This window comes from Felis catus, chromosome C2 (assembly GCF_018350175.1).
Source record: "Felis catus isolate Fca126 chromosome C2, F.catus_Fca126_mat1.0, whole genome shotgun sequence".
Classification (NCBI taxonomy): domain Eukaryota; kingdom Metazoa; phylum Chordata; class Mammalia; order Carnivora; family Felidae; genus Felis; species Felis catus.
The window spans coordinates 87,659,911-87,681,228 of record NC_058376.1 but is presented as its reverse complement, the minus strand read 5'-3'; the positions used below and the strand labels follow the sequence as shown (position 1 = coordinate 87,681,228).

Here is a 21,318-nt window from a genome sequence, read left to right as displayed (position 1 = left end):
TGGAATTGCTACATCGTACACTTGAAACTAATGTAACACTGTGTTAACTGTAGTGGAACTGAAATTAAAAACTTAATTTAAAAAAAGGCAACACAAGAGACTCTTAAATACAGAACACAAACTGAGGGTTGATGGGGATGAGGAAAATGGGTGATGGGCATAAAGGAGGGCATTTGTTGGGATGAGCACTAGGTATCATATGTAAGTGATGAATCATGGGTTCTACTCCCAAAGCCAAGACTACACTATGTGTTAACTAACTCGAGAAAAAAAAATTTTTTAAAGAAAAAAAAAAAGGAGGTTGAAAAAAAAATTAGAAAGGCAACATTCTAAAAACAACCAGACAGCTCTTTGGCCTTAGAGGCTTCTTGGGATGGAGGCTGTAGTTATCAAACTTTGAGGCACAGTAGAACCCAGGCTGCTGGTTCTTTAGCCCCACCCTCAGTGATACGGATTAAGTAAACCAGGACTTGAGTCCAAGATTCCAATTTTGAACAAGTACTTAAGATGAACCTGATGGAGGGAGGCCAGAGCGGGTTTAGAGGGAATGTTTACATTTTGAAAAGAAGGTTTATCTTTTGAAAAGATAAGAAAATGAAAAGAAGGCATTGCATAGGGGTGCCTGGGTAGCTCAGTCGGTTGAGCGTTGGACTTCAGCTCAGGTCATGATTCTGCAGTCTGTGAGTTTGAGCCCCGCGTGAGGCTCTGTGCTGACAACTCAGAGCCTGGAGCCTGCTTCAGATTCTGTGTCTCCCTCTCTCCCGGCCGCTCCCCCGCTCATGCTCTGTTTCTCTCTCTGTCAAAAATAAATGAACATTAAAAAAAAAGTTTTTTTTTAAAGAAAAGAAGGCATTGCACTAATGCTTCAATTAACCCATTACTGGGATTATTAAAATGAGTAGACTGACACTATATCCATACTTTGGGTGAGTTGTACAGGTTTGTGTTTTTTGAAGATACGGTTCTGTTTGTCTAAGTTGTCAATGTTTGCTATGTGTGTAGGGTCATGCATTGTATTCCCTTACTATCCTTTTGTTGGCTGTAGAGTCTGTAGTGATATACCCATCGTATTCTTGACATTGGTAATTTGTGTCTTCTCTTTTTTATTTTTGTCAATTTTGCTAGAGGTTTGTCCATTTTTTAAAGTTTTTTTAATGTTTTTTAATGTTTATTTATTTTTGAGAGAGGGAGACACAAAGTGCGAGTGGGGGTGGGGCAGAGAGAGGGGAGACACAGAATTCCAAGCAGGCTCCAGGCTCTGAGCTGTCAGCACAGAGCCCAAGGTGGGGCTGAAACTCCTGTGCCATGAGAACATGACCCGAGCCAAAATGGGACGCTTAACTGACTGAGCCACCCAGGTGCCCCGATTTTGTAAAGTTTTTATTTTAATTCCAGTTAGTTAACATACAACGTAATATTAGTTTCAGGCATACAATATAGTGATTCAACAATTCCATACATCACCTGGTGTTCATCATGACAAGTACACTCCTTAACATAAAAACCATATGATCATTTCAATAGATGCAGGAAAAGCATTTGACACACTACCACATCCATTTGTGATGCAAACTCTCAACAAAGTAGGTTTAGAGGGAACATGCCTCAATATAATAAACACCTTACATGAAAAAACCCACAGCGAACATCATACTCAATGGGGAAAAACTGAGAGCTTTTCCCCGAAGATCAGGAATAAGGTAAGGATGTCCACTCTCATAACTTTTATACAACATAGTACTCAAACTCCTAGCCATGGCAAAGAGACAACAAAAAGAAATCAAAGGCATCAAAATTGGTAATGAAGAAGTAAAACTTTCCCTATTTGCAGATGACATGATACTTTATACAGAAAACCTGAAAACTCCCCCAAAAAACTACTAGAACTGATAAACAAATTCAGTAAGTTCACAGGATACAAAATCAACGCGCGGAAATTGGTTGCATTTCTACACACTAATGATGAAGCAGCAGAAAGAGAAATTAAGAAAACTATCCCATTTTATAATTGCACCAAAAATAATAAAATACCTAGGAATAAACTTAACCAAAGAGGTGGAACACTTGCACTCTGAAAGCTATAGAACATTGATGAAAGAAATCGAAGATGACACAGAATGTTGCCTTTTATTCTTCACTTTTGTCCTATCTTTTGTTACCATCACATGAGTGAAAGGTAATTGCCACAGCTGAAGTGCTTTTAGCTTTCTCAATAAGGCAAGGATAATAGAATACTATGACAGACAAGTTTTTTTTACAAAACTAAATATGGAAAAGCTAGCCACAGTGGGGAAATGGGAAATGCAATTTCCCTTTCCCACATTTTCTTTTCCATTACTTTACCCACATATGCATCCACATATTGGTTTGTGTACTTTGGCTTAGGCTCCAGATTAAATTGATTAAATGTAGTAAGTTTAAGTATTACATCCCTGAATCAGGCACACTATTCTACCATGGCCGCACACAGCCATATTCCCGCCTGTGTTGTGGTAAATCAGTGTGCGTCCCCAAAGGGTGGTTATGAGATGATGGAAAGATTCCCACAGACACCAAGGATATTAGGTTTCTTTAATGGCAGAGGACATGCAAACTTCGAAGATGGTCATATAAAGCAGGCAATAACACAAACAGAAGCAAAACTTCCCAGGCCTCCACCACATCTCACAGGCAGACGCCCTGCTGTGGACCAACCACCCTCTTGGGGATAAGAATTTGCTAAGGATGAGACTCCTTTTCCATTCTCATGGAGATCTGATGCCTATCTGTTCTGGAAACCACCCAGCCTATGCCTGCCTGCACAACACCCCCAAATCCTTCCTAGGTATTTTACAGCAACTTTGGGAAAAGCAAAGGTCCTTTTTCCAGACGTATGCTCCTCCTGGACTGAGGCTTCTGGACAGTCTGAGGTGCATTCCTATAACTATCATTTCCAAAACATACCAGAGCCTCGAGTACTGTGGTTTCCGGAAGTGTCACAGGGGAAACCAACAAAAGAGGAATGATGCCATTTGGGAAAACCAGTTTGGTTGCCAAATACTTGTAAATGTGCTAAGAGGCAAGAGGCAGGCACAGTATTACTGACAGTTCAGGAGCTTTTGCAAAATACGACCAAGACCAATTTACTCTTCCTGCTTTTTTTTTCTCCCTAGTGAAATTCAAATAGGATCCCTGCCTTCTACAGTCATATTAGCTGCCCTTGTCTCCTGTTTCACTGAGAAATTTTAGGCCAACAGACATAAACTGTCTCAGCTTTCTTTTCCCTATGTGTCTATTTTCTACATTAGCTTCCCTTAAGAAGTAATAAGATACAGTGGCCAAGCATGAATTCTGAAACCAAACTACCTGACTATCCACCAGTTGTGTGATTTGGGGCAGTTACTCAACTGTACCTCCATTTTCTAATCTGGAAAAAGGGAGCAATAATAACTCATATCTCCGAAAGTTCTTGTGAGGAAGAAAGGCTACCATTTACCAAATATTTTGAAAGCATTCAGAACAGAGGCTGGCACAGAGTAAGTATACATCAGTGTTTGCTATCATTATTCCAATCTCAGAGAATGAAGAATCCTTCTTCTTTGGAGGTAAGCCACTGCCCCTGTACCCCTGATGCCATTCTCCTCATCTCCAACAAGAGCTGTCCCTGTGTCTTCTTCCCCTGTGTGCAAATCTCTAGCTCCCTCTCCTTAGCCTTTAAAGCTGTTTGTGTGCAGAGGAGTTACGGAAGGGTCCACAGAGAAGCTAAACTGAAGCTGGCCTTGAAGACCAAGTAAGAATTTGCTTCATGAAAAGGAAGGTACCAAGAGATTAGTGGGGGGTGGGAGGGCAGCTAGGGTGGGGTCTCAAGCAAAGGAAACAGCTCTAGCTAAGAGCCTTGACATGCATGGGGTGCTTAAGGAGTTGTTCAGGGTGCTTTTGGTGTCGAACAAGTGGATGAGTTCCTCAAGGTGTCTCTAAGGCAGAGTCACAACCTCAAAAGCCTACAGAACCAGGAAGGGGAAATGAATGAGTCAAGTAAGCTGGTTAGGAAAATCAGGAATGGAGGAGGTCTGAGCTCTCACCTCAGCTCTCACTTGGTCTCACCTCTCACAGAGGCTGTGACAGGGGCCTAAGTACAGGGAGTATTTCAGGAGGCGTTCCCAAGGACTGAGTGTGAGGAATCACAAAGAGTGGAACAAGGCGAGAAAGCCAATATTGCTGAGGAAAACAGAGACTCTTGTCCACCGGGGACTCTGGAGGAAGTATATAGAATTACTATGTAGAACACACTTCGGGATTACTCACCTGAGACATAAAAGTGTGATGCACTTATCAACTGGCTCTTGATCCTTACTCAAAAGCTGCCCATAGGGCATTAACCCTTTCACACCTGTATCACAGAGATGAGTGACTTCTGCCTGGCTCTCAGCCCGCAGAAGAGATGTTGTGTGTCTTATTCAACCCATGTGTTATACGAGCTGTGCATTTATTCCCCCAGGAAACAGCTTAAAATCATACTCTAGAGAATTAAAACAAATAACCAAAGTTGGAGATCATTGCTGGGTCAGAATTATATTTTAAAGGATACATCCTGTTTTAGATGGACAAAACTGTAAAGCCAAAGTCTTTCCTGGGGGTGTGAGATGTGCCTCTACTCTTGCTTCCCAACTCCCTTTCCTCCGGTGCCAGAGGCTCACCCCATCAGCAGCCTGGGGGATTTTCATGGTGAGGCTGTTCTTCCTCTGTTCCCTTCTTCCGCCTCTGCAGGAGCATTGATGAATTTTGTTCCAAAGGAATTCTCTGATTGCTGACAGGATAACATCCCGCCAACGGGTCTGTGTTTCCAGCAGGGGCCTTAGAAACATTACATTCATCGTGTTCTGCAGATGAGTGCTGCCAGAATGGCTGTTGCCTAATGCCACTGTGCCTTTCATCAACATACCCTCCTGCCAAGTCTCTCTTAGTGGACGGAAGAAAGGGAATGAGCAGCTTCATATTTCTTTGCATGTGATCACCGTTTTATCACTTGGTAGCTGGCAAGCAAAACAGGATTTCATCTCTGGGCTCAAGGACTTTACAAAGTCACTACCAGTTAGGAAAACTATGGCCCGTGCTAGATTTCAGGAGAGACCTGTATTTTCCCTCCTAACTGCCCTATTGCAGGCGGTTGCTGCTTTGGAACTCATGGACGAATGGGCCAAAGAACAAAAGGCAAGCATGTGAGGAAGGGGCATATATCCAAATAAAATCTTGCCATCACACAATTTTGCCTAAAAACTTTCACTGGTTCCTCAGTGCCAAAAATGTCAATTCTATTATAGAATTAAATCAAAGCCTTCTTAAAGCAGAGGCCACAAACCAGCAGCCTCGCACTGAATTTGTATTGCAGATATGTTTTGTTTGGCCCCAACGTGTTTTAGAAAAATTAGAATTTCCAAGAGACCAAGGTCAAGGGACTTAACATAAAAATTTGGACTTCTGTTCATATTGGCTGGCATTTCTGTATGAGGTTAAATAAATACTCAAATAGAGGGCATAGAAATTCTTCTCCATAAATTATAAGACAACATATTTAGAAATACATAGAAAAAGATTTGGAAGGATAAGCATTGTGCTAATAATACCAGTTACCTCTAGGAAGGAAAAAGTAGGATTGGGGAAATGAGGAGTTGAAGGAATATTTCCCCTTTTCAAAAGTGTTGAATATTAGATAGTGAAAATGTGTGTAGGTCTACTTATGTGATTAAACATGAATTTAAGTAATGGAAATAAAGAATTTCCTATCTCTGAGAAGGTTTTTTCAGGTCTCGTAAATACACTTTGAAGTAGCCAATCCAGTTGCAATTAAAGTGCTCTGTCCTGCAACTTATTCACAAAAATGCAGAGGGACTGGATAGATGAATAATTAGCCCCAAGACTCCCCAGGAATTTTCCCAGTTTTGACCACAACGATGTACTGTTGGACAGAAAAGCTCACATCACTCAATGGACAAAGTCCTGAGTTCTCTTCCTTGAGGAATTTGTTGCCGTGTGCACACCCTGACCACGGTCGGTGGAGGGCTGCTTCCTTCTGGAAGCATCCCAGGCTGGATATTGAGCAAGGAGTGCTGCAGGGTCTGTCTGGGCACAAAGCAGGGGGGTTCACCGCCCTGTGGTGCATTCTTCCTCCTTACTCACATGTTCTGGCTTTTTGATAAATTGCACTATGCCAGTCAAAATCTCAAGGTTTTCTTAAGTGGAAAGTAAATTTTCCAACAATATTAAGAGAAATAATATTAATGGAGTGCTTTTTAGGAGATTATCTGATATACAGTTAGTGCCTTACAAATATTTGTTAAGTAAATTAAACTCTGTCGACGAAAAGCTAATTGCACTTAAAATAGGACAAAGCATTTGCTCAAGTGTTTTGATATTTGCTGGATTAGAAAGTCCATTATTAGGCACACCTGGGTGGCTCAGTGGCTTAATGGTCCGACTTCAGCTCAGGTCATGATCTCCAGTTCGTGGGTTTGAGCCCCATGGTAGGCTCTGTGCTGACAGCTCAGAGCCTGGAACCTGCTACAGATTCTGTGTCTCCCTCTCTTTCTGCCCTCCCCTGCTTGCACCCTCTCTCTGTCGCTCTTTCAAAAATAAATAAACATTAAGAAAATGCACAGTACGAGATCCTGACCTGAGCCAAAGTCGGACACTTAACCCACTCAGCCACCAGGTGCCCCTGGGATGGTGCATTTCTAATGAGCTCTTAGGTGATGTAGCAAGGATGTGGTTTGTGAGTCTTTCACACATAGGCCTGTAAAGATATGTAAAAAGCATTCACTGTAGGGGCGCCTGGGTGGCTCAGTCAGTTAAACATCTTACTCTTGATTTCGGTTCAGGCAGGTCATGATCTTGCGGTTCATGGTTCGTGGGTTCGAGCCCTGCATTGGACTCCTTGCTGACAGTGCAGGGCCTGCTTGGGATTCTCTGTCTCCCTCACATTCTGCCCCTCCTCTCCTTGTTCTCTCTCTCTCTCTCTCTCAAAATAAATAAGCTTAAAAAAAAAAAGCATTCAATGCAGTATTGTTTGTAATAAAGTAATACTGAAAGCCACCTAAAGGTCCATCAACAGGATGAATTAATTACAGTACATATGGACAATGGAACACTATAGAGCACTTAAAATGGATAAACTATGGCTACATGTATCATCATAGATAAATCTCAGAGTGTTGAGAAAAAACGGAAAATACAAAGGTATTTGCACATTATGATGCCATTTACATTAATTTTGAAAGCATAAACAACAACACTGTATTCTTTATGGATAGATACGGTATTAACATAATATACATGAAAATAATAAATACCAGATTCAAGATTGTGGTTTATCTGGGAGGGACAAAGATCAGAACTGGAGAGAGGTGCACAGTAGGCTTCAACTGAAGCTATGTTTTATTCTCCTAAAAATAACAGAATATAGCAAAATGTTAGGATTTGATGGTGCTGGGGAGCTTGATGATGAGTGCCTGTATGTCTATTTCATTGTCTTCTCTACTTTGCATCTGTGAAATAATTTCTAATTTTTAGAAGTTTTTAATTAATGTATACCCTGGTTCAGAGCAACATTATTCACCATAGCCTAAAGGTGAAGCAGCCCAAAAAGCCATCAACAGGTGAATAAACAAAATGTGGCAAGTACATATACTGGAATATCACTCAGCCTAAAAAGGAAGAAAATGTTAACATACACCACCATATGAACCTTGAAAATATGCTAAATAAAATAAATCAGTCACAAAAGGACAAAGAGTGTATGATTCAACTTGTATGAGCTACCTAGAGTAGTCAAAGTCATAGAGAAAGAGAGTAAAATGGTGGTTGCCATGGGGCTGGAGAGAGGGAGAAATGGGTGTTATTGTTTAACGGGTTATGGAGCTTTGGTGTGAGAAGATGAAAAAAGTTCTGGAACAGTTGGTGGTGACAATGTAAGACAGTGTGACATGTACTCAATGTCACTGAAAGGCAGACTTGAAAATGGTTAAAAATGATAAATTTTATATTATGTACATTTTACCACAACTTTTTTTAAAGTTTTTAATTTAAAAAATCGAGGGTCAAAGAAGAACCAGTAAAAGACATTTTGGAAATCATATGAGGGAATACCATGTAGTCAAAAAGAGTAAGATCCACATGTGCTGGTAAAGAATGATTGCCAAGGCACACTGGTCACCAGAAAAATGAAAATGTGTATGGAAGGCCACCATTCATATTGCATAGGAGATCTCTGGAAAATACCTAAGAAACTGGTAACTGCCATTGCCTCGTGAGAGGAAAACATGGCAGCATGAGTTCATGGGTGAATACTGGCCTTATCTATTCAAAAACCTCAACCGATTTTTAAAGAAGATCAATTCTCTAAGTTCTCCATGCTACTAAGAGGACTAAAAATAAATAACTGGAAATCACACTTAATACCCCAATTCTGAGTAACTGAAGAGTCAAGTGACATGCCCGGGGGGACACAGGTGACAGAATTGGCACCGATTATCCTAGAATGCACTTTTTCTAAATGTTTGAAGTATTTAACGAGACTTTAAAAATGTCTATTTCTGTACTGCCAGCTTATTGAAGCAGAAAACATCATATTTTCCCCAAAATAAATTATGCTTGGGAAAAGTTTTTGTATTTTGCATTTTGTAGTTTAGTTTTTATATTGTCAGCAGCATTTCCACATATATTGTAACATTTGCCCCTATATATAATTTTTATAATTTTAACAATCTCCTTTGATAAGACATTTTTCTAGTCCTTTCCTTCCAATTTGAGGCTCTCATTGATCATTATTTCTATTTAGCTTCCGTATTGTTGTTTACCTATCCAAATATGCATGGATAATGGATTCTTTTAAAGCAAAATACATTTTTTAAAATCACAAAAATCATACATACACACATATGTGCATTCTGATTCCCAATCCACCATTTTTCCCATTCTGCATACTTTAGCACCTAAAGTTATAAAAAGAATACAGCCCTTGTTATTTCCTAACATGATGTCTGCCCTTACATTATTTATGGGTTAACAACTCTTCTCCTCCACTAGATGGTTTTTAGCCAAAGATCCTGCTCCCAAAGTAGTGTACCAAGCACATTCAAACTGCTAAGATTTAGAGAGTCCACAGGGTGGCACTAGATACCTTTAGTCAAAGTCCATAACCCAGTAAGCTATTTCTAAAAAAACAGGGATAGAGAAGAGCCTCTGGCATTAGCAAAGATTAAAAATTAAAGCTACTATGAAAGACATCTTGTTCCTGTCTGGAGGGATGGCTGCCAGCCAAAGTATATTTGAAGCTCTAATTACATACTTAAAGACAACCAAAGTACCAAGCAGACGTTATAGACTTCTATGATGAAGCATATTTCTTCCAGTGGCAAATATCCATCTGTTCCTTTGAACGTACTTCATTATACATACATACAACATACTTCCGTGCACTTCCTCCTAATACGCTTTTCTCTCTCTATCCATGTATCTCCACATCTTTCTCTCTTACACACACATACACACATGTATCTACACACCATGGTATGTACTTTTAAGTGATTTTTTTTTGGCAAAGATTCATAATCACATCCCTATTAAATACTTACAGTTCAAAATTGTTGCCTGTCTTCATCTTTTTGTAGGTTTCTACTTTTCAACAGTTTGTGAATATCTCACAAGTAGGAATAAAAGTTGGTGGATTAAGTTTCAACACAGATGATAAAAATCTTAAAATTCATCACAAAAATACCTATTTCTGATCTCTTTACAATCTTATATTAATTTATAACAGACTGTGAAATTTCATTACTAGTCTTTTACATACAGGCAATTGTAAAGGATAACACCCAGCAATTGATCTTGAATAGATTTTCAGCAAATAAGCTTCAGAAATGCCTGAAGAAAGAAAAGCTGAAAAGCTCTAGTGGTTAAAGACTCTCTTTTTTGATGCCCATTATCACAGCCTTCTTTTAAGTTAAAAATCTCTTAGAGATGATTTAATAAAATGTGCTGCCTTGAGTATTTTTTACAACACACAGACAGATTCAATGTGATCTATTCACTTCATTCAGAAACATTTTTTTGTGCAGACACAAGAATTTTTCCCACGACAGTAAGTGTATGTGTCTTGCATCCTGATTAAACAAACCATAACAGCACCTTCCAGCCCTATAATCTACTTTTTAAAATGAGTATTTAAATTCAAAAGCACATTGCATATAGTAACCCAGAGTACTTAAATGACCATAGCTCAATATTTGCATATATAAGCTAATTATAAGAGTATTTTATATGGAAACACTCAAAAGATTAATGGGTAGATCCCTTTTTACATTGTTTATTTTCAGAAGCAGTGATTATGGTCCTGCTAAGCCCAAAGTTCCTTAGAATTTGAAGGAAAGATAAATTTTAAAATACATCAATAAAATTAAGGACTTGCTCCAGGCTCAGGCTAACTCCAGTGATGTACAGAAGAAGTCGTGTGAGCAGCTAGGTCAATTCTACCGCAAGCCCAAGAGCTGACATACTCTGTATCAGTTCAAGAAGTCTGGCAGATCATATGCAGACTGATGAATGGGAAACCTAGTCATTGACCATCAGCACTGAAAATAACGCCTCAGTGCTGACAATGTACCTTTTCCCTGTGATCTCCAACTCATAACCAAACAATTTGCAGACAAGACTCAGAAACTGTTTTATTAAATTGAACACAAAATGCCTGTTATAATAATGTCAAGCTTTTATCAGAAATCAGTACAGAAGTGAGGATACACAGCCAAAATGAGCCATCAACATAAGCAGTGTAAATTTTAAATAACTTTTGGATTTCTATATTCGATATGCTAAAAAAAAAAAAAAAAACCAAAAGAGCAATTTCAATTTCACAATTCACAGTTGTGTAAAACCACAGTTGATTGGTTTTAATCCCATACTTTTGCCATTTTATGGCCCCAGAATGCAAAGATTTCCAAGTCAGTGACTGGCACTTAGCCCCAACAGCATACACAGATGTTAAACCCCTGAATGACATTTAGAAAAAATTTTAGGAAACAACCCCAATTTCATACAGTTCTGCCTGGCGCTTTTTAGCCATCTCCTTTACTAGATATTGTTCTAGTGAAACAGCAAAAGCCAATTTTAAAAGTTTGCCATGCCATTAAATGAAGTGTTCTAAAGTCTCCCTTGGTTTTTTATGATTTTATTCTCTAATGTAAAACAATAACTACACTAAAATGCAACCTTAACAGTGAAAGCAAAATCAGTTTTGCTTCTGGATCTAGAGCATACATCCAAGACAGGCAACGTATTGCCCTAGCAGATGCATGGAATGCTTGAGAGCAGAATCAGACATGCTCTAGTAAGGCATTTCAAAGCAGACACACCATACCCAAACTAAATTATTATGGTCAGCTGAGGATACCACAAGGTGAACGCCAATGTACACAGAATTAACAAGAAATTCTTACAAAATGACACACTGATTTACAAAACCACAGAAAGGTGCTCAAGTACCAAAAGAAGGCAAAACAACGACCAGCCGCTCTAAAAGAGTTTTGTTCCAGTAAATGCCAGATTTGCAGAGTAGAAATAAACTTCATGTGTGCTTTGCCCTAGGATATCACTCATCCTGACACATGGGGTTACTTTTCCTTAAAAAAATATATCATGTCAACAATATACATTGAATCAGTGATATAGAACATTTATTTTCACTAGTGAGGGGGTCACTTAAGCACTTACATAGAAAAAGGAGTGAGTCATGAAGGTTATTCAAATGCAAAAAGAAATCTCATAAAACCTTCATTATTAGTCAGTATTCAACAGTGAAGTGAGATTTTTAGTAATTACATTGGCTTAATGAGGAACATGACCATGAAAAAAATCTTTAAGTTCAAAGAATCGTAAAATGCCTAAAAACGAAAGTCTAACTAGTAAAAGTACATACTTTCATTTTAAGGTCCCCAAAGGAATGTTCAGTTATTTTGGAAGCCATGATTTGTATCATACAAGCACAAGAATAGGAATCAGGAATAGTCAAGTTTCAATTCTGACTTATTTGTTCAATCTTCATGACCTGGAGCAAGTCACTTAAATTCTTCAGATTTTATCCACAAAAAAATTTGGCATAAAAATAAAGGCATATGTCAAAAAACTTTTTTTCTAGACAGTACTAGAGTAAAGCTAAAGATGCTTACTAAGGCTTACAATTTCAACAACTAATTGTACAGTACAATCGTTTTTGATCCTGCTAATTATGGCTAGAGGAAGCATGGACAATTACAATTCTCAGGGAATTCAAAGTCCTTAAATAAGTTAATGGTTTCAACTTTCTAAACTACAAAATCTGTTCTTCTCAAGTTGTTTAAAACCACTAATCATCTACAGGTTTGACTTTCCTCCTCTCTACATTCTGGTGGAGCAGGTAAAAGTAATGACAGAGATGTAGTATCGTGGAGAAAAGCAGCAATAGATTAAAATGAGGTATACACTGATTTAATAAACCCCAATTGGTAATTTACAGTTTTTTTAAGAAGCTGCATAGTTCAGCAAAAATACATCCTAGAAGAGGGGTAAAGAAAAAAGTTCTTATCATCGAATTTTAAAATGTGTGACAACTAAGCATTTAAAATGACCAACCCCCAAAAATGTCAGGTTGGAAAGGAACTGTCTTCCTTTATGCTACGCACATATAAAACAGAAACCTAGAAAGCTAAAGTTCACGAGAGAAAAAAAAAAATGCATGTTATTTGGTTCAGGTTATCAACTTAATACACTGCTTTTTAAAAGATATTAATTTAAACAAATAATAAACTCTAGCTAATGACACCTATGCTGAAGTGTGTAAGGGAAATGTACTGTCTGAAATTTACACTGAAATATGGATTTTAAAAAACTCCATGGATGGATGCATACAGGGATGGATGGACATGTGGTAATACAAACCTAGTAAAATGATGATGGTAGAATTTACTGGTGCATATATGGTAAAATTTTTTCAACTGCAATGTACATTTAAAATTTTTCATAATAAAATGTTGAGGAAAATGTTAATATTTCTACAATAAAATTAATTTAGCAGTGTTTTAAAGACTCAAAGTACCCAGGCAATTTAGAATTTTAAATTAATTGAAGTAGGGAATTTTTGTTTTAAAAGTCCTCACCCCTGATTTGTGAAGATCCTTTCTTTAACATAGAGATGAATTAACACGATAAGTATTGTGGCAAGGGTAAGATAGTCTCTTCACACATCTCATTTGCAAGTAAATAATTCTCTCCTCTCTCCTGGATAGACATGTTGGGAAAAGACCACTGGAAAAAAGTTCTTCCAAACATCAATGTCAAGCCCTTTTCAACCCACCACACTACTATTCACTAAATATAAACGTAACACAGATTAAGGTGAAAAATAATCTGACTATTGCCAGCCTGGGATAACTGGATTTATTTTCAGGGGTATGGTTCTTGATCAATAATGTTAACAATTTTACTCAATATCAAATTGAAATTGCACTAAGCAAAAAAAAAAAAAAAAAAAAAAAAAAAGACGTAGAACACAATTCACACAGACCTTTGCTATTCCAAGCTTCTGTTTTATGAATTGTGATTAATGGCAATAATTCTATCATCTCTTCTCTCTGTAAAATGCTAAAACTTGCTAAAGGCACTCATATTCTGGGCTTAACGGAGACAGGGTCACATGGGACCACAAACCAGTATTGTTTTTTTGGTAGCTACCCAGAAAGGGAGTTTACAAATGATCTTCCCATTCATAATGGGAAGAAAAGGTCAAAGAGCTATCAGTAGGAACGTCGTATGAGAAGCTATTTACACAGCTATTTGTCCATTCAGCTAGACCGATAGTAATAACTTACGATGGTAGAGGTCCACAGCCCAAAAAAAAAAAAAAAACAAAAAAAAAACAAAAAACAAAAGCAACAACAAAACACTATTATGTATGAAACTCCTGAACAATGATTTGGCTGTTTAAAAAAAAAAAGTTGGCAAGGTGGAATATTTTTCAAGCATTTGTTCAAAAGCCTGCATTAAACTTTTGCCTATATTGACAAAATATTTCTATTTCTAAGGAAGCTTTATTGTTCTTAGTATATGCCTCACCAAGTTCTTCAAAGAGCACTTCCAGCCTACATCCTGATATTAAGGAAACAAAATAGGTTCCAAATATACCATCCCTAGACCTCTCTGTAGAGGATACTCTGCCTAACGGTTACATGTCTCCCCTGACACAAGTAAGGCTCTTTTTTACACAGGTCACTGGACAGTCCTCAAGCTGTCATTGCTCATGGTCCCAGCCAATTCAGGAGTGAAGAAATCCTAAATCCCACCGCTAATCTTTAGAATCTATCTACAGAGAAAGATTTAACCAAATATATATACATATGTTTATATATAAACATGAAATATATATTTCTCCATTTATCTTCATTGAAAGTGTAGATAGGTAGCTATAAGCAAGCATTATCAGTTCTATAGAACAGCTTTATAAAACAAGGTGGAAGATTTCATGCTTCCCTTTAGCATGTTTAAGTCAGAGGAACGTAAGGATGATCTCAGACAGCCATGATTCTTCATTCAATCTCAGGGTTTCAAAAATCCTAAATGGTTTTCTAAGTTTACCAACTAATTACAAGGGGAAATAATGAGGGAGTTGGAGAAGTTACTTTTTCTAAATGAATGGTATAAAATATTATTCATCTTGCAGAATCCAGTGCAATGAGACAAGCAGACAAATGTAATAAAAAAACATGCACATATTTACAAGTTGCAGTACATAATATACAAAGACAAGACCAACAAAGTATTTTTCTGTTCAATGTGGAGTCAAAAGGATTACATGGCACACTCAATTTTGTAGCTTAACTTTTTGAAAAAAACACTTCAAAGGCATATGCAATCCAACCTTTTAATTGGAACATGGAATTTTTCCTTTACAACTTCTTGCCCTCAGTATCTTAAGAGTTTCTAATTGTTATCTTCTAACATTGACTTTGAATGACAACTTACACAAAGATATTCACAGAGAAAAGAGACTTTGATGCTATGAGTTCTTGCAGATGATTACTGAAATCTATTTGTTTGACTCAAGATTTTCCACTGTTTAGGCCTCTGTCCATCCTTGTATACAGCATATAAAAAGATACTAACATGGCTCCTGGGGAGCACAGGGTGCAAATTCTAAAGCACATTACAGAGCGGGAGTGGACTTCACAACATGAAACCAATGGAGATCACTTATCACTGCAGCAGGAACAACAGCCTTCTTCGACAGGGGAAAAAACACTGTCTACAGGGAATGTATGAATATGAGAAATTGTACCATGCAGAGATGTGTTTATTTAGGTATTTCCTTTCTGACAACCTCTGTCACCCTTTGTTTCACCTATGGAATATAGGAGAATATTGCAAGGTAACAAGCCCAAAACAACCCACTGTCACAGAGATTTGTGGGTTTTTTTTGTTTTTTGTTTTTTGGATGTGTATGTAACCTCTATAAATGATCATGGAAGTTATCAACTTCCTACAGTTTGGAAATTAAGGAGCAAACTGAGTTATTGTAGGCAATATGGTATCTAAAGTGTCATATAAAACAAACACATAGCTCTTTTTTAGTGCAAAGAAATAGAGCAAGTAAGAAATAACACTATAAATCTAACTTTTCTTTAAAGAAAATGCGTTTATGCATTCATAACATCCATTAAGGGCACTGGGAGACTGGAAACCTGAATGTGCAAGGCCAGGAAAACCATCAAGGCCTTTAAGTCCACTGCTTTTTGTACATATGTAATGAGATTGTTAAGTGGGGAGAGTGGGCGAAATCCTTCCTTTAATTTTATTTGTAAAGGAAAAATGGAAAATAGATAAATGCCACTTTTACAAACTGTAAATTCTTATTCACAATCCTTTACTGTTATCTGAAATAAGGATCCAATGAAATATTCTCTATGGTATCACATAAACATATGTGTGTATATGTATATAAATACATACACACATATATGTGTGTGTGTGTGTACATATACATACACACACACACACACACAGACATAAAGAGAAAGAGGGAAAAATGAGATTTTTAAATAATTATAGAACCAAGTGGCCAGCACTGTTATATTAAAATCTACCAAAAAATTATACTTAGCAGCAAAATGAGTAACCTACTGACCAATGAAATAAGCTCTAAATTGCCCTAAACAAATCAATTATATAAAAGGATTATACTATGAGTCACAAGTCTAGATAGAATCTCAATTAACGTTATTTCATTCTTCTATTTTGGGGAGAAAAAAAATTACTAAACAATTCTATTTTTCAAAAAACCACTTCAACTGAAGGGCAACTTGATACTGAACTAGAGGTTAATCCCAAAACTGAATTTTAAATACATATCTAGATTGCTCAAAAACTGTTCATAAGTATTAAAGGAAAAGAATGACAATGATAATTTCCTTCTCCTCATCTCTTTGCTTATAGAATTCCCAAGGGAAAAAGGAGTTTCATTTTTAATTAGTAATGTAAGCAATCAAATGTGAATTGACCATAGTGCAAAGATACTACTCAATATAAACTTCCTGGTGAATGTGGCCTTTCAAAAGAACTATGGATGAGCACCAGTCTTATCCATGTAACTATAGTAAGTAGATAAAATACAAGTAATGAAAGTTCATAGGGTACTCCATTAGTTAATCTAGCCATACACTAGAGCTTCTTATTTTGAAAACAAGAAAACAAATAATACTGTTGTAATTATCAGATACCAAAGTACTCCATAATGTATTTCTATTATCTTTTAGAAAGCTAAATTATAAAGAAACCAAAGTTCACGCATTTTACTATTGGAAATGATGCTACTAAAATTTGATTAACTTTTTTTAAATTCCTCTCTATTTATGAAACAGTAAGGTAGTAGTATTTTCTCAGGACGGCCAACAAACTGGCAAGACAGGAAAGAATGTACAATGTAAGGATCAGTTTATCAAAAAAGTCTGCCAAAACAAATGTCAAGAGAACTGAATTTAGGATCAAGACCATCATACAAGTACATGTTATTATCAGTGAATAGCTCTAAAACCATCCGAAAAATATCTTTGTAAAAAATAGCATATCTATCTTACACTCACCGGATATTGGAATGGGGGGGCTTGGAAAGCCCATAATATGGCTGGGGCATGAGAATGAGCTTATTTTACAAGCTAATTCAACCAGGATGGGGAGGGGCAGGGGAGGGGAAAGGAAGAAGGTGGCATTTAAATGAATGAAATCCATGACTGGAAATGAAATTTCACCATTTGGAAGTCTACAAGCACATTGGAAGTGTATGAATCCATGAAAATCTGCATTTCAATAACGGGAAGACATGATAATGGGAAAACATGTCCTGGGAAAGACCCTAATGCAGTTTACAATAATAGTATATCCTACTGCCAAGGCATTGCGTTGAGGTGGTTCCAAAGAAGCCTTGGAAACCAAAATCTCTGCTTACCTGTTGTCACCATTATCTGAAGAACTCAAGAATATTCTTAACAGTACATAAAACTAAAATTGCAAAAGAAGGTGAAATTTTCAAATAGTTAAAGCTCTAAGTGATCAGGCTACTAGTTGACCAGAACTCGGTCAAGATAAAAAGTTATTTCTCATGGGGTAGGTAGGTCACATGCTCTAAGTAGCTCAACACAACTGACCTGAAAACGCATCGTGACCTAAGAAGCACATTCTTTACCTTCCCCAGTTTTGACATCTCACGGTACCACTGCAGGTTACATATATTAACATTAAGCAGAGGAATGTACTTATATCAAAAGGACCACAAAAGCAGGGCATGTCGACAGAAGGCAAAACACCAGGCAGGCAAAGCTGCTCTCTCTGAATGTAACAAGCACTATACATATCCCAGGTTCTCCATCTCGTTCCTGTACCGCTGCTCAGACACCTTGCTTTTATGTTGCTTGCTCTCTAAATGCTGCCGGAACTCCATCTCTTCGCCAGCCCCGACATTACACATGGAGCAGTAAAACCGGCCACTTGGAGTCACACACATGGCCAGATCACGGGGGATTCTCTGCCGAGAGCGGGGATTGAAGTAAGGACCTGCTAAAGCAAGAGATGAAAGTAGTGTAGTCACTTCCAAATATTTACTCAATAAATGATGGCAGCCTGGCTGATTATCACTGTAATTTGTCACTCTAAGTTCAAATTATAAAAGTCACTGAACTCCCAGCTTTAAAAGAATGCAAAATTCCCAGATTTTCTTAAATTACAATTTTATACAGGTGCAATCTAAAAAGCTAAAATGATTCCTCCAACTATCATCAGAAAGGTTACCGTAGAGCCAAACCCAAGCTCAAAATGGCAATGTCGCTAAAAAGTAAATAAAATTTTAAAAACTGTCTAACTTCCAAACATTACATGGAAACTTTTGTGATTATGCTAACTCATTAATCCAAAACTTCGACTTCTAAGAATTATCCCAAGAAAATACTGAGAATTTTTGCACAGAGATTTGTCAACAAGGACATTATTTATGACCAGTGTTCATATAAGTTTTTATCAGAGGATGTAGGGAAAGGAGAGATCAAACACACGATTTGAACAATTACGGTAATGGATACAATGGAAATCCATGAAGTCACCGTAAGTAACGAAAACTCTTTGATTACATAGAAACGTAATTATAATATGCTACTAAGTGAAACAAGAATATCACAAAATATAATCGCATTTCTATTTTAAAGAAGTATACAGACAGATGGGAATGACATATACAAAAACGTTGGTGGGATTACTAATAATTTTATTTTCTTCTTTTTACATAACTGACTTCTTTTTTTTTTAACTATGTTAAATTGAATTTATTAGCCTGTGCATTCAAAAAAAGGTAATCTAGGGGCTCCTGGGTGGCTCAGTCAGCTGAGCATCTGACTCTTGGTATCAACTCAGGTCATGACCCCAGGGTCGCGGGATTGAGCCCTGCATCAGGCTCTCCACTGAGCATGAAGCCTGTTTGGGATTCTCTCTCTCTGCCCCTCAACTCAGCTTACACTCATACTCTCTCCCTCTCTCTCTCAAAAAGAAAAAAGTTAATCTATAATTATGTCAATAAATTCTTTAGAATTCAAAATATGCAATGTGACGTATTTATAGGTAAACCAAATTATAACTAATGTATTTTAAGTTGGGGAGGTTGTTTTTTTGTTTGTTTTTTTGTGTTTGTTTTTGAGAGAGAGAGACAGAGTGCAAATGGGGAGAGGGGCAGAGAGAGAGGGAGACACAGAATCTGAAGCAGGCTCCAGGCTCCGGAGCTGTCAGCACAGAGCCCATGGTGGGGCTCAAACTCACAAACCATGAGATCATGACCTGAGCCAAAGTTGGATGCTTAACCAACTGCGCCACCCACGCGCTCCTTGGGAGGGTTGTTTGTTTTTATTGAAGTGTACCTGACACATCATGTTACCTTAGTTTCAGGTGTACAACATAGTGATTCGACGATTCTATACATTATGCGATGCTCACCACCAGTGTAGCTGCCATCTGTTACCATACAACACTATTATAATACCATTGACTATATTTCCTATGCTATACCTATTATCCTCTGACTTATTCATTCCATAACTGGAAGGCTGTGTCTCCCACTCCCCTTCACCATTTTGCCCAAGCCGCCCTCCCCTCCCCTACTAACTATTTGTTCTCTATATTTACTTAGCATAATACCCTCTAGGTCCATCCATGTTGTTGCAAAGAGCAAGATCTCATCCTTTTTTATGATTAATATTCCATAGTGTGTGTGTATGTGTGTGTGTGTGTGTGTGTGTGTGTGCACGCACATGCATGTACACACCACATCTTTATCCATTCATATACTAATGGATACTTGGGTTGCCTCCATATTTTGGCTATTGCAAATAATGCTGCAATAAACAGGGGTACATATATCTTTTCAAAATAGTGTTTTTGGGGGTGCCTGGGTGGCTCAGTTGGTTAAGTATCCAACTTCAGCTCAGGTGATGATCTCGCAGCTGGTGAGTTCAAGCCCCACATCATGCTCTGTGCTAACAGCTCAGAGCCAGGAGCCTGCCTGCAATTCTGTCTCCCTCTCTCTCTGCCCTTCCCCCATTCACGCTCTGTCTCTCTCTCTCTCCCTCTCTCTCTCAAAAATAAATAAACATTTTTAAAAAATAGTGTTTTTGTTTTTTTTGGGTCAATACTCAGTTATGTAACTGACTTAAGTTGGACCACTGCTTATTAATTTTCTGCTTTTCTTTTCTACTGTAAGAAATACTTAAGACTTTTCTCAAGATATTATTTTCACTGAATCCTACAGTTTAATCTATTTTTATTACTGTTTGATTTTAAGAATTTTTAATTTCCAGTACGATTACTTCTTTGATCCATGAGTCATTTAGAAGTATTTTAAAATTTCCAAACAGAAATTTCATAACATTTTTTTAAATGTATTTTTTGATATTGACCTCTCATTTAATTGTATTCTGGCCAGAGAATGTAGTCTAAACTGCCATCTGTCCTAAAGTTTATTTTATCTAATTTTTAATTTTTTTAATGTTTACTTATGAGAGAGAGGGAGAGAAACACAGAGTGCAAGCAAGGGAGGGGCAGAGACAGAAGAAGATACAGAATCTGAAGCAGGCTCCAGGCTCCGAGCTGTCAGCATAGAGCCTGACGCAGGGCTGAAACTCACGAGCTGTGAGATCATGACCTGAGCCGAAGTCGGATGCTTAACTGATGGAGCCACCCAGGCACCCTACTTTATCTAAAATCAATACAGCTATCTCAGCTTCCTTTCAGCTGAATTTTTTATCTAATCTTATAACACTTGTCTTTAAACTGGGACCTCAGTAAATTTACACTTACTATAATTACTGACATATATCTGAACTTCTATTAATCCTATTACATTGTGCTTTCTATATGTCCCTTTTTTCTATGCTTCTCTTGCCTTTCCAACTAACTTTTTTTTTTGTTTTTTTGTTTGATTTACTGTTCACGTGAATTACCTCTGCTGATATGTGTGTGCACTGGAGGCTGTGATGGGGAGAGAATGAAGGACTATTCAGTTCAACTCTCCCTACTTGAGATAATCAGAAAATGCAGACAACATTCCTCTAAAGTGGCAGTTCTAAACTGAAGGTGTATATGAGAATCACTGAGGAAGCATTTTCAAACCACACATATGTCTGGGTCCCACTCCCAATTTACTGACTGAAAATCTCTAAGTCATGGTTCAGGCATGTGTATTTTGTAAAAATTCCCCCAATAAATCTGATTCACCACCCTACTTAAAAG

The 21,318-nt window shown here is 37.6% G+C and overlaps 1 protein-coding gene across 7 annotated transcripts in view; it reads right to left on the bottom strand.

Moving 5' to 3' along the window:
- Positions 1-10,671: 10,671 nt before the first annotated feature.
- Positions 10,672-21,318, bottom strand: part of ZMAT3 (zinc finger matrin-type 3) — a 32,869-nt gene continuing 22,222 nt past the window's right edge. For 5 of the 7 annotated variants that reach the window (XM_045037247.1, XM_023260379.2, XM_045037249.1 and 2 more), the window contains exon 6: positions 10,672-18,108. In XM_045037247.1, the coding sequence (XP_044893182.1) occupies positions 17,897-18,108 (212 nt within the window). In that variant the 3' untranslated portion in view covers positions 10,672-17,896. The remainder of the gene's footprint in view (positions 18,109-21,318) is intronic. The other 2 variants (XM_045037251.1, XM_023260381.2) reach the window with 1 other exon arrangement.